Here is a 25,000-nt window from a genome sequence, read left to right as displayed (position 1 = left end):
GAGCCTGACTTCATCTCTCTGGCTGAAATAAGATTGTCTTACTGCATAGCACCCATCCCCCCCCTCCCCGGCTCCTGGGGGGATCGCTGGCTAATATTCAAAATCTAATTTGCTAACAGAAGCTTTCGGGCAGAGGAGGGATGTGGAGTGAAGGGAGAGCGGGAGAGAATGAAGGAAGGAGGGAGGTGGTATAGAGGGGAAGGGGGGCGTAATTGAATTTCCTGCCTTATATTTGAATTCTGTCAGATGTTATGCCTCGACATATTCTTCAAACGGGCGATAACTCAATCTCGTGGTGTCATCTCGCTTCTAGCGTGGAGTGCTCTGACAAATATGAAGCATTATTTATCGCTTCAGGAGGAATACAGGGCTTTTGTAGTGACACCAGTTTAATTGTAAAAGAGGGCTTATCAGTCCGGATCGGAATAAAGTGGACGGGAAGAGGGACGAGGAGCGGACCGTTTGGCAGACGCGACGAATCCTGGGTCAGGCAGACTTCCCTGTCCTACCGCCAAATCCGACTATCTTTATGTCTGAAGCGGTTTATCTGCCGGGTCAAAAATCCTGAAGAGCTCTATATCAAAACGCTGCCTAAGGGAAGCTGGTGCATCCTGATAAGAAACTCATCACATCTGCTGCAGAGAGAAGACGAGTTGCTCGACGAGTTATATAAAACAATCGTATTTTTTCTTCTGCTCCTTTCATAGTGTCTTCTTTATCAGTGTTACTATAAATGGCTTGAAAATCCATTAATATTACTGATATGTTTACTGGAAAACAACATCAATATTGTTCCTTACACTTAAAAATACCTGATACCATCATCCAATACCTCGCTGTGGGAAGTGATGTAATTTTGTGTATGCTGTCATGCGGATAGACAGAAGATCTGGACGCATTTCGCGACGACAATCACGAGCAAACTGTACAAACTAAGTTATCTTATCTTAAATATAGCACTCAGCACGAGGAGGTTGCCGATAGCAACAAAGATGTCTGATGTTTGGTGAGCGAATATACCTGCGCTTATCCAGTGTGTTGTCTGGAGCACGTTTTTATTTTTTAATGGGTAATACAAAAATAAACAAACAAATAAATAAATACTACTTCTCCTACTGCTAATGATGGTGATGATGATGATGATGATGATGATGATGATGATGATTATGATTCTACCAAGTTTATATTTGGCAAATCATTTGCCAATGGAAGTAATAAAGGAATTAAATCCATCCATCAATAAACTAATGAGTAATTAAGTTAATAAACAAATGAATTGATGAACAAATGAATAAAAAATAAAACAAATGTATAAATGCTAAACTAATAAATAATAAATTACAAATGATGATGATGATGAAGAAGAAGGTGACAATGATAATGGTAAACCCAGACTGTCCAAATGATCACAAGTACTACTAATAAAATTAACAAACACACAAACAAACAAACAAACAAACAAGCAAACAAATAAATAAATAAATAAATAAATGAATGAATAAATGAATGAATGAATAAATAAACAAATGAATAAATAAACAAACAAACAAATAAATAAATAAATAAATAAATAAATGAATAAATAAACAAATGAATAAATAAACAAACAAACAAACAAACAAATAAATAAATAAATAAATAAATAAATAAATAAATAAATGAAGGAATGAATGAATGAATGAATGAATGAATGAATAAATAAACAAATGAATAAATAAACAAACAAACAAATAAATAAATAAATTAATTAATTAATTAATTAATTAATAAATAAACGAATAAACGAATAAATAAATAAATAAATAAATAAATAAATAAATAAATAAATTAATTAATTAATTAATTAATAAATTAATAAATAAATTAATTAATTAATTAATAAATAAATACTTTAAAACTATAACTACTCCTACTAATGATGGCAATGATGATGTTAAAGCTGAAAGTGTACAAATATTATTGGTAAATCAATCAATAGATAAACATATAAATAGATAAATTAATAAATACTACTTCTGCTACTACTATTACTGCTGCTAATGATGATGATCTCAACCTAGTTTATAAGGTATAAAGATAGAAATCATTTGACAATGTAAGTGTTAATGGAGATTAATTAATCAATTAATCAAAAAAAGTAGAAATGAGTAATAAATAAATACTACTACTACTACTGGTAATGATGATGATGATGATGATGATGATGATGATGATGATGATGATGATGATGATGATGATGATGACGATGACAATGATGATGACGATGGGGTGACAATGATGCCAATGAAAAAAACCCTGAGAATCCAAACTGGCACAATTTTACTAGTATTGATGGTAATTATAAACAAACAAACGAAAACAAACAAACAAACAAATAAATAAATTAATAAATAAACAAATAAATGTGTGCTTTTGTAAGACAAATAAAATAGAAATTGAAGGAATCTTAAAATGATCATTTGATTTACAATTTACAAACCAGGTTCAGTTCATTGGATGTTTTTGGTGCAGTTATTCCTGATCTTCCTGATAAAACCTGCTCTTCTACACCGCAAGCCCAACTAAAGTCACTAGTCTAACTCATTGCGTTTTAAAATCAGATGGTTACGTTATGAAGACAGCAGATAGTCGGAATGCATGAACTTGTGCACGTGTGCTTTTCCAGGCAACTACTAAAAAACAGGAAACAAAGAAATCAAATGAAGTTATAATAAGAAGCCTGGTCAGTTTGGCACCACTGTCTAATGTACAAACAACAAAAATAAAGTGTTCCCTGAGCTCTTTATACAAAGATGATCTGAACATAATGGATGGCTTGGTTTAGGCTTAATTCTCACTCGGCTTAATCAGGTAATGAGCGGCGCTTTCTCTAGCGTCTCGACTGAAGCTAATAGTCCCCCATGTCGTGTAAATGCGGTCGCCTGCGATGTGTGTTAATTTGGCACACGGGTTTATGTGCAAATTAAAAATGAGTTATTCAATTTCTTTTTGTATTCTGCATTAGGACATGTGGAATAATCTGTGCTGGGAAACACAAGGTTGGGGATTACCCAGTAAAACCTTCACTGGATTTGAATACTTGTGAAAATAATGTACTCATGTAGATATGTAGCTCAGGAAATCATATTTTCTGTAGGATCACTCCTGAAATCCAATTACTCAACACTTTCAGAGGTCTGAGATTAATAAGATCCAGATGTTAGTATATACGTCTATTAAGGCCACATTTAACACCCAAAACCCAATCCAGTGCTGTTATGTTTGAGATATTTGAGTAGTAATTTGTGTAAAATACCTCAAATTCAGCATGCTTGTGGACATCTTCGGCTCGCTGGCGGTTCAGGATGAACTCGGCTTCATTGGCCACTCGCACAATGTGGTCCTTCATGGCATGACACAGGAGTCTAACACCGAGTAAAGAAAAGGTCAAATAAGAGATTTTTACAAAGTGAAGTAGGAAAACTGTGAAATGAAAAACTGAAGCTGGAATAAGTGAATATTATGTGAGAATATTGTGGTTTACAAATAAAAAAAATAAATAAAATAAAGAATAAATGAAAAACTTTATCATTCAGAACAACAGCAGAATTTATTACAATTCCAACTTTAATAAGTTACAATCTGTTCTTTATATCGTCAGTTTAAACTAATAATAATCAGTATAAAATAATATTTATATTTAATATGATAATCGTACGTAATATAATACGAATAACAATAAAAAATAAATATATTTATATTATGTTATTTGTATTATTTTACAATTATTGATGTAATAATTCTTTGTAATATTCTATTTTTAATTAGTATTAATAATTGATGAAATATATATACAAAAATAAATATGAAAAAGTCTAGTATGTAGCATTAAACACTAAATATTAATAGCATAATATTTACATTATATATATTTCATATATAAATAATGTTTCACTAATTTTAATACTTAATACCTAATTGACAATCGATGCACGTTCCCTATTCACTTATTTGCTCAACCATTTTTACACATATTCTGTAATATCCTATTTAATTATAGGCGGCTATTTAACTACAATTGTTCAATGCTAATATTTGTACTTCTGGAAAAAGCTAAACTCCATTCATACTTCCAGCCATTCATTATAAAACTGAATAAGTCAATGTTCAGGTTTTATCATCCGTCAGACTTTCTGATGCCAGTTACACCATCACACTCCAGTATAAACTCAAAAAGCTCATTTGCAACAGCTCAAAGTCTCCGGTGTCATGATTACACCCTATTTTACATGTCATTAAGCCAGCGTTTGGTATAATTGTGCTTCTCTGGTGCATGATACTGAGTCTAATTTATTTTTATGTCTCGGTTGAAGTTGAATTCATAACCACATTCATCAATCTCAGGCATGTCCTGGAAAAGCTGACAAGCACTGAATTAGCTTTTTTGAGGCTTGACAAGGAAACAAGCTGTAAACCCCATTTCCCCTGCTAATAATATGAGGGACAAAATACAGCTAGTGCAGACGCTCATGCCTTCTGCATGGACAGTAGATTTGAGCAACACTGGCATTTAATTTTTGTGGTACAAGCCACATTGTTTGTTTATGAAGAAGCCAGAGGGGGTTTGAAATTGGAATCATCTGCATTTGTACCAACATATGAAGACTAACCCTGTCACAAAGTCACACCCCTCTTTATAAACTATTATTTTGGTAAGGTGTGAGATTTAAATTGGTCAAAAAGTGAACATTTAACATCAAAATGTAAAATTTTGTTGCTTTTAAATAATATTTTTTCTGAATTGCACATTTCAATAGTTTTTTAGTCAGATAGGTAGATCTGTCTGCACAAAACACACACAAATTACACAACAATAAAAATTTCACTGACAAATGTAGCTTTTTCTAACATTCCTGGCTCAGGTCATGGAAATCGACACAACAAATATTACTTTATCACCATACTGCGGTGAATAAACTATCATTACAAATATTAGGTAAAAAAATAAAAAATAAAATAAAACAAACAAAAAAAAAAAATTAAATATTGAAAGTAAATAGATATATAAATAAAATAAAATAAAAAATACATTAAAAAAAAAAAAAAAAAAGTATATATATATATATATATAAGATATCCAAAATATAATGTATGTATAAATATACATAAATATAATAAATATAGAAAAATAATCAAAAAATTTTAATTTTAGCTGCCTTGAATAACATACAATAAACTAAGATAAAAAAAAATTACAAATGTTGAAAATTTTACAAAATTAAATTTTAATACAAAATGACTTTTAAGTATTGTCTTATGTTGATAACTTAGTTGCCAACTGTCACGGTATAAATACAAATTTTATTTAATTATTTGTGGTATTTAATGTGAGTTCATTGATGGGGGTTGTGTGTACCAGTAATGTTTTCTATTGTAAACTTTTCTAGAACCAGCATGAAATTAGAATCTGATTATATTACTTGTGCTGGGAACATAGAATTTTCCAGACTGAGAAATTTGATGGAAATGAGTAACCAGTTGTAATGACATTTTTGTTTGCTTGGGTTCTTGACCACTCTGCCCACTCCAATATAATCCTAACAAAACAATGCAACCTTTTCATTACGTCTATGACCACCACACATTCCAGGCTCGTAACTTGAAAAATATTAACACTGACCACATCAGAGAAGGTTTTGAACTGCCACATGCTCTGCAATACAACCCACGTTCATTTGTAATGTAATTTCATTAGATGACAGATCTGCCTTCTGAAATTCTGTCCCATTGTCTGCTTCCCCTCGACCGGAAAACGGTCATTAGGACCCATGTGGAATATGGAGCTGTTCTAAGGACAACATGGAGACAAATAGGAAATATATCGAGACTTTTAGTTGCCGCATGGCCCGAAGCCTGCATATTGTGGTGACAAGATAAAACCTCACTATTGTACAATATACTAAAAAAAATTTTTAGTCATTTTGTCAACTTCCCAAGATGGTCTACTTGTCCTCGATTGATGGACATTCATGGAAATCAAATAGTAGGTGAAACGTGATGGTATACAGTTTCACAGTAAATCAAACACTACTGTTTGTGCTGTGTATGCAATTACATATTTTGCTGAAGGCTTGTGTGTGTGTGTGTGTGTGTGTGTGTGTGTGTGTGTGTGTGTGTGTGTGTGTGTGTGTGTGTGTGTACGCTTGTGTGTGTTTGCTGAATTGTGAATGATTATCCTTATATCCTGCTTTATGCAGTATTATATGTGTGTTACAGTAGAGCTGGTAAAAACAAAGTGACAGCGGGAAAGGTGTCTCACTACAGATGTACAGTGGAGAGAGTGATAGACGTGCCAGCACCCTGGACAGCGCCTGTCACTGCTCACTCACACTCTCTGAAAAGAACTCCAAGTCTGTGTGTGTGTGTGTGTGTGTGTGTGTGTGTGTGTGTGTGTGTGTGTGTGTGTGTGTGTGTGTGTGTGTGTGTGTGTGTTTGAGGGGACAGATGGGTCAGCAGATGGATATGCAGGCTAAGCTGGCTCTGATCAGCTCTATAAAAAAACACCACAAACAAAACACACACACTCACACACACAATTGTGTTAACACAGTGTGGCTTTCCTTTAAGACACTTTGTTGTTGCTATGACACAGTATGATCTACTATGACACACGTTTGTAGTGTGACAAAATATTTATTATGATACACTGATGTGTTAATGTGACACTATATGGTGTGTCTCTGTCATGCACAATGGTGTTAATGTATAAAACTGGTATGCTGCTGTAATACGCTCAGGTATGAGTATATGACTATGAGTATTACTTTACTATGACAAACTATGGTGTTACTATAGTGTTACTATGACAACACCATAGTTGTCATAGTGTTATTATAGTACACAATGGTGTTACTATGATGCACTACAATGTAAGAATGGTACAATACAATGTTACTATGGTACACTATGATGTTACTGTGATGCACTATGGTGTTATAATGATACACTATGGTATTACGATAATAGGCCATGGTTTGTACGCTTACTTTGTTACTACGATACACAGTAAAATTATAAATCGATATATAATTGTAGCAATATTAATTTCCATGACACAATATGGTGTTATTATGACAGTATGTTTTTACTATAACACACAATAGTATAATTATAACACACATTGTTACTATAGTATCATATATGGTCACAATAAGTGTGACTGCTGTATACAGAGTGAACTTTGTATAATTAAACCGGCAACGTGGACATTGATGTATGTCTCTGTGATGTTTTTGAAATGTTTGTATCATGGTTGCCAGATTTGGCCAAAAAAGAAAAACAATTCAGTGGAACATTACTGGAAGATTGGAACACATTAATATATATTTCTTTCTTTATTACACATTATGTCATAAATAAATATAAAAATATATATGAATAAATAGGGAAAATGTTGAAATGTTGTAACATAGCTTTACTCACAGCACAACTTCATCTGGCAAAACAATGAGTAACACACATGGTAGTAATTTACACCTGGCCTTGGCAAAGCAGACAGAATGACCACAGCTAATTGCACAAAATTTAGCAAAATAGCCAGAGTATGTAATTACCCACACTTCCTGTTCCTTCCCACTTTGTGAGAAATTCTATCTATTTTTGTCCCTATTACACTCTAATACACGTTGCTTTAACTATGCCTTCAGGCTTCTTCATTCAGTGTCATACAGGAACACCTTTGTAAGGTTTTTAAGCCGAATATCGTCTAATTGCACCTGAATCAAATTTCAGTATCTAATTCTTTTATTTTATATTAGAATTGTAACAACACAAACACATTTTTAAATATCATTTCAATAGTATTAATTGGAATGTCTTGCTAATTTATTTAACTATTATAAGGTATAATATATTATATACCTACTTTAATTGATTTTTTTTATCCCAATGCAGATTATTAAGTAGGTTAATGATATATGGATGAAGGTGATAAATAGAAATATTTGTCGACACCTTTATGTGCTTTAATGTATATCACATTTAGTCCCCATTTGCTGTCATAATAACCTCCACTAATCTGGGAAGATGTTCCACTATATTTCAGAGTTTGCTTTGTATGAGATTCATTTAGCCACAAAGATGTTAGGGAGAGATATACTGTAGGTGAGGAGGCCTGGGATGCAATCGGCGTGTAAAAAATGTATCCCGAAGGTAAAGATCAGGGATCTATTGAAAGAGATCTTTCATCCCAAGCAAGAATATCTACATGGCTTTGTGTTGTCATTGTCATGTAGGAACAGGTTTGGGTCTTCTAGTTTAAAGAAAGTGAAAATCTAATTCTACTACAAAGATGTCGTACACAATTGTGAGTCTCCAAATTTGTGGTAACAGTTTGGGAAGAATCCACAAGTAGCTGAAAATGTCAGGAGTCCAAATACATTTGTCCATATAGTGTATGGTATTTAGGGTATAACTTGATTTTTATGTGTGGTTAAGTCTTTTTTGTAGATTTTTACTCAGACCCTGTCTATTCTGCACTTTTGGAGAATTTTGGCAGTAATACCTTCCTTCGTTGATTAGCTCGATGAAGGCCAATCCAGCGTTCTTCTGTATGGAGTTCTGCCATTCCTAGAAAACAGGACAAATATTGTTATCAGTTGTGATCGAACAGTCCAATATAATAAACCGGCTCAAGAGCTGTATTTGTATTTTAAAAGCATCTTTCGTGCCCACTCTCCAAAGACATCCACAACGCCTCAGTGGCAGTCAATGTGACAAAAAAAAGAAAGATTACACATCAACGAGTGAAAGTTAACACTACTTATAGCTAAAGCCGAGTTCCTATGAGAGCAGGGATCGTTTCGTCCTGTGAGAACAGATCCATAAACGCAAAGAAAGAAAAAGAGAGACGTAACTGTGGAGTGAAACCGTATCCCCTCGCCTCTTAAATACAGCCATTTCCTCTCTTTGAGCACCAAGTGACAGACCACTGAAGACTTCCATCCCTCTGGCTCCACTCGCCTGGAGCGCTGCTGGGACCCGTAGCAAGTTTTATTCGCTCTGTCTTTCACACACAAACACGCAAAGACACAGAACATGGGTCTGGAGCTGATTAAGAGGCCGTTTGGGAGCTTGCTCTGGGAAAACTCTGAAGCTCTCCTGTTTGCTCACAAAAGTAGGAGTGTTGGTTTGGGGGTAAAAAAAAAAAAATGGGGTTGGAGAGAGGGGGGTGTCTGTAGGCAAGGAAAAAAGAGAAGCTGAAAAATGTTCCCAGGTCCTGGGGTGAGGAGAAGAGAGGGTTCAGAGCAGACATGCTGAGATGCCCAGAGCAGAAATATGAGTGATGCACTAAAAAAAATCATTTTTACAGACTACATCAGTAAAAGACTTCCTCGTATCCGGGAGGTTAGGATAGGTCAACAGTTCTCTCTCGAGACTCTGTGAGTGACAGATGCAGTCGGCTGTGTGCGAGTGTGTGAGTGTGTAAAACAGTGTGTTTATTGTAAACTGTGTTCTCTGCTTCCTTATGTAGTATGCAGTTTACTTATCTCTTGTGACACAGAAGAGATGTCACTAGTTTGAGTGGAAGCAACATGAGAGCATGCCTAAAAAAGAATTATTTTTTCCTAACTTACCCTTTCAAGCATTATTTTAAATTATACACAAAATGATTAACACTTGGAGGGAAAAAAATTAACAAAATTATTTTTAAAAAAATTATATTAATGAATATAATAATACAATATGATAAATTTTGTAATGTAGCCAAGTATAAAATATATATTGTGTTTAGGTCAATTGTATGATGCAGCAGATTTTGGAGCAAAAATGGCATACATATATATATATATATGTATATACTGTATATGTATTAGGGAGGGTAAGATTCACCGATTTGTGTCAGTGCATCAGCATTAAAGGTAACAATGTAATGCATTGATTAAAAAAAGTGTGCATCAGATTTTGAAGTTGGCATTTGATATTTATTTATAATATTTGATCTGTAGATTGATTTCTCCTCGCTAAACTGTTTCTCAGCAACGCAGCTGCTACGTGAATATGAGGTATCACAACACTACGGAGAACGAGGTGTGTCCTGAGAGTCACATAGAATACAGATTAACATGGCAGAGGTAGAGCTGTAACTTCCTGGTGACAAAACAGAAAAAAACATCTGGTCATGTTTAATCTTTTTTCTATATATCTTTTTGCACTATAAAGGCCTGATTGTGAAAGGGCCATGCGTTAGAAGTCAAAAGGCACTTTTATCTGTACCATATTAAATTGCATAGCATCATATTTTTTCCACTGCATCGTATTGCATTGAATCACATTTTGTTGAATCAAATCGAAATCGGATCTCACTGCATCACTGTAGGGGTGAATCGGATTGCATTGCATCCTTTAGTGGAGATGCACTAATATATACAGTACAGACCAAATGTTTGGGCACACCTTCTCATTCAAAGAGTCTTCTTTATTTTCATGACTATGAAAATTGTAGAGTCACACTGAAGGCATCAAGGGCTATTTGACCAAGAAGGAGAGTGATGGGGTGCTGCGCCAGATGACCTGGCCTCCACAGTCACCGGACCTGAACCCAATCGAGATGGTTTAGGGGTGAGCTGGACCGCAGAGTGAAGGCAAAAGGGCCAACAAGTGCCAAGCATCTCTCGAGGAACTCCTTCAAGACTGTTGGAAGACCATTTCAGGTGACTACCTCTTGAAGCTCATCAAGAGAATGCCAAGAGTGTGCAAAGCAGGAATCAAAGCAAAAGGTGGCTACTTTGAAGAACCTAGAATATGACATTTTTCAGTTGTTTCACACTTTTTTGTTATGTATATAATTCCATATATAATTCCACATGTGTTAATTCATAGTTTTGATGCCTTCAGTGTGAATCTACAATTTTCATAGTCATGAAAATAAAGAAAACTCTTTGAATGAGAAGGTGTGTCCAAACTTTTGGTCTGTACTGTATATATATATATATATATATATATATATATATATATATATATATATATATATATATATATATATATATATAAACAATATAACAAGACCATTTCTGTTTAAAAAACCTAAAACAATGCCAACAAAATGTGGCTTGACCTATACGAGTTCATATACAAGGTGTGACTATTCAATAAAAAGACTGTATTTCTAACTTTCAGACAAAGTAGGGACAACTGATTGTGAACATTTGAGTGGTGACTTTGAACATGTCTTAGCCTGCATGACAAATATCAACACTCTCGGCCATTCAGTTTATTGTCAATCTTCGCCTAAAGTAGTTTAGGTGTCTGCTGTAGACAAATGTAAAAAATTTTGTACATTTTAATGAAACACCAGCAAAATCTTTGCAAATGATTACTGAGGCTTACGGAAAAAGACTGCACGTCTCATGCCCGTGTGTTTAAGTGGCACAAAAGATTAAGTGAAGGACGTGAAAATGTGGATGACGATGAACGCCATGGACGACCTTCCACTTCAAAAAAAACGAAGAAAATGTGGAAAAAAATTCAACAGATTTTACAAAAAGAATTTATGCAAAACAGTGAATCAGTAATAATTACAAGGAAGTTTTGACAAAGCTGAGAGAAAGAGTCTGTGCAAAAGTGAAGTCTTCATCAAGGCAATGTGCTGGCTAACACAGAACTTTCTGTGAAACAGTTTTTGGCCGACAAATACATTACTCCATACCTCCATATTCGATAGATTTAAGACACTGTGACTTTTTCATAAAGTGAAATCAGAACTAAAAGGAACACATTTTGAGTCAACTGATGCAGTAAAGAAGAAAACAGCACAGGTTTAGAAACAACTGACATAAAAACGATCTCCTCCACAGAAACAAGACTGCAGTGGTGTTGAATGTAAACGGAGTGTATATTGAAGGGGAGACACATTAGAACTAGATATATGTAGAACTATATGTATATATAAAAACAGCACCTTGGAATATCTCATGTACCAGCAATTTCATATTTATTACAGTATCTTATTATTATTTTAGTTACATTTTACTGCTATAGAATTTCTGCAAAGCAAGTCAGTTTCTGTTATCACTTCTGTTATAGCAGCTACAAACTGTCTTTCTCTCACCAGCCTCTTGTTTCTCTCTCTTTTTCTCTCTCTTTAAGTTAATAAGACAAAACACACAGCTTGTCATGTTAGCGGGAAAGCGCAAGCACAAAGTTCTCCGTCTTGAAGACTTTCCCGAGTGTCTGACAGCTTTACCCCTGACTGTTTCTGAGCGTTGACATTCAAAACCCCTTCTGAAAATGTTACATAAACACCACCTTGTCTCCATTTCCACACGTCTTTTCAGTCCACTTCGCTCTTTCAATTGAAATAATATTGCATTATGCATGAACGAGGAAGTGAATTCAAACAACCATGGGTTTCTGACCAAAGCTTAATATTATGCCTATGTGTAAACTACACTAGAAGTTTTGAAGACACCTGACCATAAGATTCATATGCATCTTATTCCACATTGCCTGAAAATCTTCCCGTGCACAAAGACGACTCCATGAACAAATGCACTACATGGGTTGGAGCTGAAGATCTTGAATGGCCTGCTATAGATCTCAATAATCCTATTGAACACTTCTGGGATGAATGTAAATGCTGATTGCTCTCCAGGGCTCCTCACCTACATCAGTACCTGACTCTACAAACACCAATGAGGCTGAATGAATCACACACAAATCTTCACAAACACACTCCAACACCCTGGAACATCTTCTTAAATAGGACCAAGATGCAATATTGAATGGTTAAAAAAAGAACTCATATGAATCTTATGGTCAGATTTTCAAACTTTTGTCTATATCATGTTTATCAATGTTTTACTTAACTACAATTCTATGCACATTTGTAGGGCATTATGTCTTGTACTTTATACCATTCATTTATGCTAAGTAGCTTCTCATATTTAGATTGTTGTGTGTTTTTTCATGAATTTTGAAGAAAGATCAGGGCCTACAGAATATTAGGTCTAAATGTGAATGAATGATAGTATAATGGATGATGAATGTACCAACAATTAGGGCAAATCCCAGCTCTAACCACCCAATGCTATGTAAAATGTCATGTTCATTGTTTTAAATGTAAATATCCGTACCCATGTTAGTCCTAAGTAACAAACCTAGCTCAGCATGAGACAATTGCAAAGCGCATCTGGTATCCAAATGTTCTGAGTGACCCCCTTAGACCTCCCTCCTCTTCTGTTTCCTTGTGTTGTTTTCTGCACCGTGTTTGCAGGCTGCTGGCTGCAGGCTGCAGTCTGGACCCTGTCAAACCCTTCATTTAGAACCCCAGATCAAAAAGTGCTCACGTGACAAAAATAAACACAGGGAAAAAAATGACATGTGACTGACCGCTCAAAGCCGATTCCAAAATCGAATCTGCTTTGCTTTCAGAGATGGTGCAGTAAAGCTCATCTTTCATGCCTTTTTTTTTTTCATCAGGGATGTGAAACAATGCTCCCTGTGGGGCGTCGAATGGGATTGTGAAGTGAATTAACACTCATGTGTGCACCTCCAGAAGGTGGTAATATGATCCGTCATGTAAATAGAAAGTGTAATCGCAGGCTGAGGACTGGTGAGGGTACAGCTGAGAGAAATCTGAGAACAAGAGAGGAATTTAGACAGGGAAGAATGCATGGTTCTAGAGGAAGAGGAGGATGATATTGAGGATAAGAATAATGTGCATGATTTAGTTTACATGAATATCCATAATGCTTTGAAGGACTGTGATGATGCTTAAGAATTAAAAGACTGGGATAATGCTAGTGTTTCGGAAATTTACATTAACACAAGTCAATACTGAAAAAATACAGCATGCTGCCGGTCTACTAAAAGACACAAAACACTTTCACAACGTTTTTTCTTTACTCAGACCTTTTAAAAAATTCGATAAACTTCATTGGAAAATAATTCTTAATCACTAAACATTTGTTTTACTGATGCGCCAAGTCTCAAATCAATTACCAAAATCCGCCATGATGCGCACATCCAGCAATTAAAACCGTCCGTGTGGAAACATAGCAAAGGTTAAGTTTGGTTTACTGATGATTTACGTAATTTTAAACACCATAATTACTTAAAAACATTTACAAGAATATTTTGTCTTCAGGCTCCATGTTGAGTTTGGTTTTACTAATAGTAAACAAACATTCGCATAATGCATAAAAACTTGCGATTAATTGTGTCAGAATCTTCTGTGCGTAAGGTTGCGCACTTCCGGTTTCCTAGTGCGCACTTCCTGGTCGGTGGCCATCTTGCAGATTTTCCCGCACCTCCCGGTATTTAAGGACACACAAGACTTTAGCTCGAGGCCAGATTATCTTACCGGCTCCTTAGCCCCTGAGATAACTTCCCACCCTGCCTGCTCTGGTTCCTGTTCCTGACCCCTGGTTTGCTCTGCCTCCTTAGTTACCTGACTTGAACTCTCTCTCTCTCCCTCTCTCTCTCTCTCTCTCTCTCTACTACATTTAAAATCATATTAGTTACTAAGTAAAAAAAAAAAAAATTTATAAAACTAAATAATAATGCAAGGGGAAAAAAATTGCACCCTGAAAACTACTGCACTGATCGATTGATGGGCGGAAGAACAAACAAGCTAAACCCGCAAGAAAGAACGATGGAGACGCACAAGACAGACCCAGATAAAAGCTGCCAAATCGAAAGTCGTTCAATGTGTGCGCTCACTGTCTGAATTCTAAATCTGCATTTGCGATTTCTCTCATTATTATAAATTACGTTATGAAAGAGGATTTATTTTATTTTTTTTGCTGCAAAAGTTCAAAGCTTCCAATAGACTCAATTATTTGACTAGAGGTTTCTTTTTTTTCTTATTTCCTAATGCACTTTAATTTGAAAAAAAAAAAGATGTTCCTTCAATTTACTCATTTGAGATTGATATCCCCGTACTTTTGCACTCATTCTACTTCCCCTCACCAATTTTCTTTTATAAGATATATGGTTATAAAAATTCCAAAAATATTATATATTTGTATTATGCTCCTAAAGAAATTCTAGCATTCATCCCAAACTTCCTTTCAAATAAAAAAAAAAAAATCCGAACTATCAACAACCATCTTTACAACAAACTAAGTATGAAACTACGAAAACCCACCCCAAAAATTCTGTAGTATTTTTCCCTCTGTGTGCTGATTGGCTGAACAGTCCTTAATAGATGCTCATGAATTTGCGGCGTCTCAATTTGACCTGTCAAGAGCTAGACCAGGCGCTTTGCTTTTATCTGCCCTTCGCCTTCGCCAACATCTGGAGGTCCTCCAGCGTTAAATCTCCTTGTCTCCACGATCCATCCTTTAAGTATGTTTAAGCTGTTACATGGAATCGACCTGCATGACCTTCGGTACAATTTCTGCCACTCTGCAGGACGGAGACACCGGCTGTCTGCGGTCTGCAATGATTCAGCATAATTGGAGAACATAAATAACCCCACCCCTAAAAAAAAAAAAAAAAACAGTGAGATGATTATCACTAATTTATTCGTAATACTGACAGTTTGCAAAGCAGAACAGGGCAAAAGGTCGGTGTGGCAAAAACCCTTGCTGTCTGGGAGGATTAGAGCAGAGACAATTGAGAAAGAGGTTTGAGTTTGAGGTTGTTGGTAGCGAGGTAACGGCTCTGCCTACTGTCTGAATGGAAATACGCAGCACTGTGAAAGAAATGTGAGTAGCTGTACAAGGTACAGTCATGGCCAAAAATATCGGCACCCTTGCAATTCTGTCAGAAAATAGAACAATTCTCTCAGAAAACTGTTCCAATTGCAAATCTTCTGGTAAGAAGTCAAACTTGATACGATTTCACACAGAACTCAAAAACAGACTGGACAAAATTATTGGCACCTTGTCAACATTGTAAGAAACAATTGCTTTTCAAGCACATGTAGGCAATATAGTAATCACACTTGCAACTATTTAAAATGGAGAAAAGTTTACTCAACCATTGTGTTGTGTGTCACACTGAGCATGGAGAAAAGAGTTGTGTAGAAGTGTTTATAGATAAGTTTTTTTGGAAAGAAATGGACAATCTCAATGCTACAAGTCCATTACTAGAGATCTTAATGTTCCTGTGTCCACTGTGCACAATATAATCAAGAGGTTTACAGCCCATGGCACAATAGCGAACCTCCCTGGATGTGGACAAAAGAGCAAAATTTATGAAAAATCACAACCAAGGTTTAAGCTGATCTGCAGACACGGGGTACAACAGTGTCGGCTCGCACTATCCGTCGCCATCTGAATGAAAAGGGGTAGGAGACCCAGGAGGACACCACTGCTGAGACCCAGGGGGACACCACTGCTGACACAAAGGCTGACAAAAATAGAGCATTTTTATAAAGGACATCATGGCACTGTTTACAGAAAAAAAATAAAAGGCCTTCAAAGAAAAGGACACAGCCCCTACATTTAAACATAGTGAAGGTTCAAAGATGTTTTGGGTCACTTTGCTGCTACTGGCACTGGATGGCTTGACTGTGTGAATGATATCATGAAATCTGTTGATTGTCAAAGAATTTTGGGGCACAGCGTAGTGGACACTGTCAAAAAGCACTCGGAAATGGTTACAACAAAGCACTGGAGATTTCTGAAATGTCCAGCAATGAGTCCAGATCTAAGTCCCATTGAACATCTAAAAAAATCTCAAAACAGCAGTTGGGAGAAGGCATCCTTCAAATCTGAAGTGACCTGGAGCAGTTTGCAAAAGAAGAGTGGTCCAAAATTCCAGTGGAGACGAGTAAGAAACTCATTCATGATTATGGGAAGCCATTGATTTCAAAAAATTTTTCCAAAGGGGGTGCTACCAAATATTAAGTTAAGGGTGCTACCAAATATGAAGGTAAGGTTGCCATTAGTTTTGTCCAGTGCATTTTTTGGGGGGGTTCTGTGTGGAATTGTATCAGATTTGACTTTTTCTCTCAGTTTTTTTTGTGTTGTTACTATGCAAACAAAAATATTAATATGTGAATACCAAAACATTTGCAACTGCAACGATTTTCTAAAAGAAGGGTTACATTTTCTGACAGAATCGCAAGGGTGTCCGATATTCTTTTGCTTATGACCATGGGCGTGAATCCCAAAAAAAGATTATTTAAAAAAATCGCACCCTATATTATATGTATTCTCTATTATATGAAAAAATATATGTATGTGTAGCTAAATAATTGTGCATTTAGAAACAGTTGAGTTCCCCCTCCCCTTCCTCACAGTGGTTTGACCCACTGCCTGCGTTCCCAGTTCATCTCACCTACTCTACACACACGAGTCAGGTGTGTGTCTGCGGCTTAATTAATGTTCAACTCCATTAACTAGGTTATTTTATTCACTTTAAATAAAGCAATTCTCTTTAATGTAGTTGATGCAGACTCATTCATAAATTAGTTGCGGCAAAAATGCTGATTAGCGATGTAATTTTCCATGAATCTGCTCTATTAGCTATTAAAATATGACTTATCTAGTGAACGTTAGCGTGTTTACAATAGCTTGTAGCATAGTGCACTGACACTAACACACCAAAGCCGTTTCCCATGCAGTGTTTTATTTGGGACGACTTGGTATATTGTTAATTTAACATTAACACACAATTAGCATATTGTTTATCTGTGCATTTACTAAATGAGCACTGTGCTACATCCGAACTGACCCCACTGTATTTTTATAATTAATTTCTATTCTGTTCTTAAGTGTCCTAATTAATTTGTAAATAAAATGTTAAACCTTTATTTTTATTCCTTGTTTTTATTGTTGTGATTTTTTTATGATAGTTTTACTTTATTTATGTAAAGCAGTTTGAATTACCATTGTAATTGACGCAGTCTCCATGCAACAATAATAATGATAGAAACAAAGTCACTGTGGAGACATATCTTTATACTGTAAGTACAATTTGACTGTATTATTTGTGTCCCCCTTCAAAAATTGCTCATGAGAATTTTTAGATTTATTGTCCCCCCTACTATTAAATGAAATTTACGCCCATGCTTATGACTGCAACAATCTGAATGATGTCTGGATTAAAAATTAGGATTCTGATCATGGGAATTTGTGGAAATTAATTGACAATAATAGGATCATGTATGAAAACTAAGCTACATTTCGACAAATATGTTATTTGCATGAATCAGTGTGAGACGTTTTACACAAAAATATCGCTCTGCTTCTAAAATAACGCGAATCTAACAAGATGATATAAATTCAGGCATGAGTTGAGCCAAAGAAAGAAGATTAAGCGTCTCAAACCAAAGAAGGAGAATATAAATGTGATATAATTAAAAACTATATAGAATGCCACGTTTTACAATATTTTTTTCTCTCTTGTTTTCTCATGATCACTACTTCATTTTCTCCAATGATGTTTTCTTTTTCTGGTGTATGTCATTTAGTACGTGTTGGAATCCTAAATCTCTATAATGAAGTTACTAATATGAACTTAAAGTTAAAGTTGATAAATGATGCCGCAATGATGCTGCCTCTCGGACATAAACCGAAAAATTAAGTAAAGATCACGAGGAAACATGTTTATGTTGAGGTCACAAGAAAACAAATCTTGTGTCTGGATCACGAGAAAATTAAGTCGTGATAAGGAAAAATATTGCATGGCCTCTTAAGTCTTCCATATAAAACAGTTATTATTACCCTGTATGTTATCCATGATCAGATGATTTTATGCAGACCTGGCAACAACGTTTTGACTGTTCTCCATCTCAGTATTTCTGAGCAATGAATATAATGCAGACATTTTGAGATTTGCAAGCTCTTCAAAGGGCATACATCGTATTCTTTCAATCCAGACTTAACAAATGGATCAAAAAGTAAACAAAACATATAAAAAATAAGTATATTTACAATAAAAAGCTGATAGCTCAACATCTTCTCAAACAGAAACTTATAATATGTCTCATAGTACAAGCAAAAAAGAGCTCAATAGGCCCAAAATATAACATTACGTCAAAACACTTCTATCTTCTCTAAATCAATCCTTTCCTTTTCAGGCTAGCATTCCAGCTTCACCCTGAGAGAGTGTGTATAAATCATGGCCTGTGGAGTGCTGGCTCCAAACATGCCCCGATGGCTCAAAAAATGACATTGGGCCTGATATCGGGTTTCACCCCTCCAGGTCCTGATCGATAGATCAGACCTAGCTTTTACCCTGAGAGCTTCTAATGGCAGGAAGTCCTGGAGCCGGGCGTAATGCTATCTCCGCATTGATGGAGGGAGGAAAAAGGAAAGGAAGGGCTGAGGGATTCTGACGCTGCGCTCAGTAATAACTTCAACATACACCGAGCACCCAGGCTCACTCGTCAGCCATAAAAACAAAAGAAATGGCAAAAGAAAAACTTCAAAAGAAAAGGAGCAGAGCAGCAGGACTTGCACTGAGCGCCACTCAGTCTGGAGGCAGGAACCTTTATCAGGCCTGGTCTATGGATGTGCAGAACTTCACGAGTATTAACTAAATCTCCTTCTGAGTGGCGTGTTCAGAGATATGGACAGCACTGAGGTGCCACTGGCTTCCAAAAAGCCCCACGGAGCTCTACAAACAGCAGGATCCTCCGAGAGAGACGCTGAGGTAATGGTTTCCTTATGGGCTCGCTGGGCAAGACTGATGGGCTGACAGAAGGTATGTTAAATATCTCCTCCTCTGATGGCAACACTGGGAGTTTGACCCTTTTGAAAGCAAAGGCTTAACAAGAGACCAGGGAGATCAGTGAGCTGTAATATGTCACTGGGAGTAAAGGACTGCTGGGAAGCTCCTGTAGGATCGTATGCTGAGTGTGCCCAGTGCTTGTCAGGGGGGCATCTTTTAAAGCATTAGACCAGAAAAGTTTGGAACAGTTTCAAACAAGATCATTCTGCAAAGTTAAGATGACAATTTCTTTTACAAAGCTCACCGGGTCAAAGTACACACGTAAATTTTTGCTCAAGAGAAATACAATTTCCTCGAGCTAGATACACTCACCTGAGAGCAAAGCAGCATGACCAGCTCCACCACTGAGGTACTCGACTTCATACACACCAGACCTGATGAAGACAAGAAAGGAAAAAGCGTTAGTCATCTATTCAACATTCACGTTTATTAATATCAATGGAAATTTGCTATGTAAGAAGATATCTTTGCTGTCATGGACACACTTCTGGTATTGATGGCAGGTAATTCCTCCATCCTAAAGGTTATCAGGAAAAATATGTTCCAAATTTTGTCTATTTCTTACAGCAAAACAAGGACATTATAGATACACCAAAAATGAATGCTGTGGAACTTCCAGAAAACAAGTTAGTTCCTTTTGTCAGTTATGAAAATTATTGACATTTACGGCATATTGGCAGAAGTTCATATCTGGAGTGACTTTTATTTAACTCCTTCATACAACTGAGCATCTATGGGGTTAAGGGCCTTTCTCAGGGTTCCAGAAGTGGCAGCTTGGTGTGGCTGTGAATTAAACTCATGACCTTTATATCCAAAGTTAAAGAAACCATAAAGTACAAAATCTTCTGTCCTAAAGACTTTCCTATGGTGGAAAACCTTACTTTTGATGACTTGTACCTTTAACTGTTACAAAAATATATATCATGATACATTTTTCCTAAAACATCCTAGAGAATTAACTGTTACTGTAAAGACAATTGCATAAAAGAAACATTGAGAAAATCACAGTATCAAGCAGAAGATCTTCAGTCCTGTAGACTTTCCAAGTGTAGAAAATCGTAACTTAATTTCTATTATAAAATTGTTTTTATAGTAACAATTATTTCTCTAGGATGTGTATAACCAGTAGTTATATATAACATTAAACATGATATACATTTTTGTTTTGTCTCTCAAAGGATTTAATATACACCTGTGATTTGCCTCCATACCACAACTGCTGTGAGAACTGCACTGACTTCTGACCAATCAGAATTAAGCATCCAACAACAATTATGATGTTGCTGTTACAACCAAAAATATTATGTCTGCAATTTTGCCACACAAATATAAGCCTGTTTAAGCATGAATGCACGTGGGGCTTTCTGTAAGCCGATGTCACGTCACGTCAAAGGCCCGTCTTTCAGACATCTAACAGTTCTCTCCAAAAGCAAGATAACGTCTCTGGAGTGGTTAGAGGTCATCTTGTGTCTGTCAGCTCTTAGATCACTTTAAGCAACATAAATCGTAGTGTATCTTTTCCAAATCCTCGGATTGCCCCAACGGCGCCAAGAGCAACGGCAGCGAAACAATCTTGGTGAAGAAAATTCGAGTAAACACAATAAGGTCGCCAAAATCCTCTCACACACTTAACACCACATGACTAAACGTATTTAATTTCCCTAGAGAAATGCGTGAGGCAGAGCGACAGACATCTTGAGAGAACATTGTGTCTGTAGTACAAGAAAAAAAAATCACTTGGTGCCCTGCGATGTACAGCTTCTATTAATGACTTTTGAATCTATTAGTGTGAAATCTTTATTGTCTATCTGTCTCTCTTAATATATACTGTCTACATCACAATATGTACAAAAGTTTGTGGACACTTCAGCTTAGTTCGGTATGTGCAACAGGTACTGATGTAAGGGAGTTGAGGAGGTCTGGGGTGCAGTCGGCGTTCACATTCATCTCCAAGGTGTTCAGTTGTAAATATAGCAGGCCACTCAAGACCTTCACGAAGTTGGCTTTGTGCACAAGGGCACAGTCATGCTTGAACAGATTTGGGTCGCTTAGTTCGAGTGAGAAGAAAATGTCATGCTAAAGCATCAAAGCATTGTATATTGTGGAATTGTGTGCCTCCAACGTTGTGGTAAGAGTTTGGGAAAGAATCACAAATGGCTGGGAAAATCAGATACCTTCATCTTCTTCTTCTTTCGGCTTCTCCCATCAGGGGTCGCCACAGAGGATCATCCGTCTCCACAAACCCCCTGTCCTCTACATCTACATCTGTCACACCAACTACATGCATGTTTTTCTCCATCTATATAGTGTATATATGAGATGCTGAAGGATTTGGCTTAAATATGTGTCTCCTCAAAACTAAAAGCACGGTGTGCAAAATTCCCTATGGTCATTATCATCAATGATATGAGGTACAAATCCATTAACCCAATATAAATGTGGATCACTTCAAAACAGGACTAGAAAAAGAACCCACACTGAAACCCTAAATTCCTCAGAGATCTTCAGTGTGTTCCTATTAGCATATCACAACCACATGCTCAAAATATTCTTGAATTTACGCCACATTTTAACCCAAAGTGGGCGTGGTTTAAATGTGAAGTGTTTTAATTGTTGATATTTACGTAGAAATAGTAGCAGTGTCAGTCTGGTGTATAAATGTTAGTTATTACACGCTTTTACAGTTCCTCAGCCTCAGCTACATCCCTCAAGTTCATAGCTGTTAACTAAACTACACATTTTCCTGCCCACTGTAATTTATTTTTCCCTAAATGTGGTATAACTTTTTCGAAAGCATTTACAATTGAAAAATAAACACAAAATTCATTGTTTAATATAAATTCATCGTAAGCATTATGGAATGAATGTGCTCTCTTTGTTTCTCAGAAAATGTATCACTAATTATTGAAAGTAACAAAATAACCATTTACATGATTTTGTTTTTTTTGTATCCTCAAGAATTTCAGAAATGATACACCATGCCTACACACACAGAGCACTTCCTGTTCATATTTATATGTGTATATGTTTAGAACACATCTTCGTTCTAAACACTCTTAGTCGGCTGCATGTCCAGTTCTCATACAGAGACACTTAAGAACAGGATGTGAAGTTTTCAGCCTTTAAGTAGCTTTTGGTTTGCTATAGATCTAGGAGTAGAGTAAAAAAGTAAAAGTAAAGTAAAAAAAAAAAAAAAAAATATATATATATATATATATATACAGTGAGGAAAATAAGTATTTGAACACGCTGCTATTTTGCAAGTTCTCCCACTTAGAAATCATTGAGGGGTCTGAAATTGTCATCGTAGGTGCATGTCCACTGTGAGAGACATAATCTAAAAAAAAAATCCAGAAATCACAACGTATGATTTTTAAACTATTTATTTGTATGATACAGCTGCAAATAAGTATTTGAACACCTGAGAAAGTCAATGTTAATATTTGGTACAGGAGCCTTTGTTTGCAATTACAGAGGTCAAACGTTTCCTGTAGTTTTTCACCAGGTTTGCACACACTGCAGGAGGGATTTTGGCCCACTCCTCCACACAGATCTTCTCTAGATCAGTCAGGTTTCTGGCCTGTCGCTGAGAAACACGGAGTTTGAGCTCCCTCCAAAGATTCTCTATTGGGTTTAGGTCTGGAGACTGGCTAGTCCATGCCAGAACCTTGATATGCTTCTTACAGAGCCACTCCTTGGTTATCCTGGCTGTGTGCTTCGGGTCATTGTCATGTTGGAAGACCCAGCCTCGACCCATCTTCAATGCTCTAACTGAGGGAAGGAGGTTGTTCCCCAAAATCTCGCAATACATGGCCCCGGTCATCCTCTCCTTAATACAGTGCAGTCGCCCTGTCCCATGTGCAGAAAAACACCCCCAAAGCATGATGCTACCACCCCCATGCTTCACAGTAGGGATGGTGTTCTTGGGATGGTACTCATCATTCTTCTTCCTCCAAACACGTTTAGTGGAATTATGACCCAAAAGTTCTATTTTGGTCTCATCTGACCACATGACTTTCTCCCATGACTCCTCTGGATCATCCAAATGGTCATTGGCAAACTTAAGACGTGCCTGGACATGTGCTGGTTTAAGCAGGGGAACCTTCCGTGCCATGCATGATTTCAAACCATGACGTCTTAGTGTATTACCAACAGTAACCTTGGAAACGGTGGTCCCAGCTCTTTTCAGGTCATTGACCAGCTCCTCCCGTGTAGTTCTGGGCTGATTTCTCACCTTCCTTAGGATCATTGAGACCCCACGAGGTAAGTTGTTGCATGGAGCCCCAGTCCGAGGGAGATTGACAGTCATGTTTAGCTTCTTCCATTTTCTAATGATTGCTCCAACAGTGGACCTTTTTTCACCAAGCTGCTTGGCAATTTCCCCGTAGCCCTTTCCAGCCTTGTGGAGGTGTACAATTTTGTCTCTAGTGTCTTTGGACAGCTCTTTGGTCTTGGCCATGTTAGTAGTTGGATTCTTACTGATAGTATGGGGTGGACAGGTGTCTTTATGCAGCTAACGACCTCAAACAGGTGCATGTAATTTAGGATAATAAATGTAGTGGAGGTGGACATTTTAAAGGCAGACTAACAGGTCTTTGAGGGTCAGAATTCTAGCTGATAGACAGGTGTTCAAATACTTATTTGCAGCTGTATCATACAAATAATTAGTTTAAAAATCATATATTGTGATTTCTGGATATTTTTTTTTTAGATTATGTCTCTCACAGTGGACATGCACCTACGATGACAATTTCAGACCCCTCCATGATTTCTAAGTGGGAGAACTTGCAAAATAGCAGAGTGTTCAAATACTTATTTTCCTCACTGTATATATATATATATATATATATATATATATATATATATATATATATATATATATATATATATATATATATATATATTTGGGTTTTTTTTCTCAACATTTTAAAATATACTAAATAAATATAATCATCTACGTATATCTGTTAATACATACTGTAATCTAATCAGTTTCCCAGCACGTTGATGAACAGATCGAGCATCTCCAACTGGTATCTAAAATGTCCCACTGTGTCACTGAAACATCCTCTTAAATCAGAATGATCGCTTCTTTGCTAACAAACCTGTGGAAGCTGTAATATTTCAGAGGCCAAGCATCCCTAGCCCCGTCTTTACAATCCCTATTTCACATTTACGAGGCTGAGGTTATGTCCCAGCATGCCGTACATGAGGTGACCTCTAAACGGGCGCTGCGACCCCCGACTCTCACTCCATCCACCCATAAGTCAGGTGGCTACTTGACCCCGAGCTCATGCTGCTGGACAAACTAAATGCATTCTATTTAAACAGAGCC

At 36.4% G+C, this 25,000-nt stretch overlaps 1 protein-coding gene across 1 annotated transcript in view; it reads right to left on the bottom strand.

The window, feature by feature from the left end:
• nbeab (neurobeachin b) overlaps positions 1–25,000 on the bottom strand; it is a 444,946-nt gene that overhangs the window by 174,571 nt on the left and 245,375 nt on the right. The window contains exons 34-36 of the mRNA XM_083547720.1: positions 19,978–20,039; positions 8,543–8,607; positions 3,296–3,404 (exon numbers count right to left, since the gene is read on the bottom strand). Coding sequence (XP_083403846.1) covers positions 3,296–3,404; positions 8,543–8,607; positions 19,978–20,039 — 236 coding nt within the window. The remainder of the gene's footprint in view (positions 1–3,295; positions 3,405–8,542; positions 8,608–19,977; positions 20,040–25,000) is intronic.

Source organism: Silurus aristotelis, assembly GCF_946808225.1.
Source record: "Silurus aristotelis genome assembly, chromosome: 8".
In the NCBI taxonomy this organism is placed as follows: Eukaryota; Metazoa; Chordata; class Actinopteri; order Siluriformes; family Siluridae; genus Silurus; species Silurus aristotelis.
Note: the sequence above shows the minus strand (reverse complement) of the source record. Positions and strands in the feature narration are given on the sequence as shown.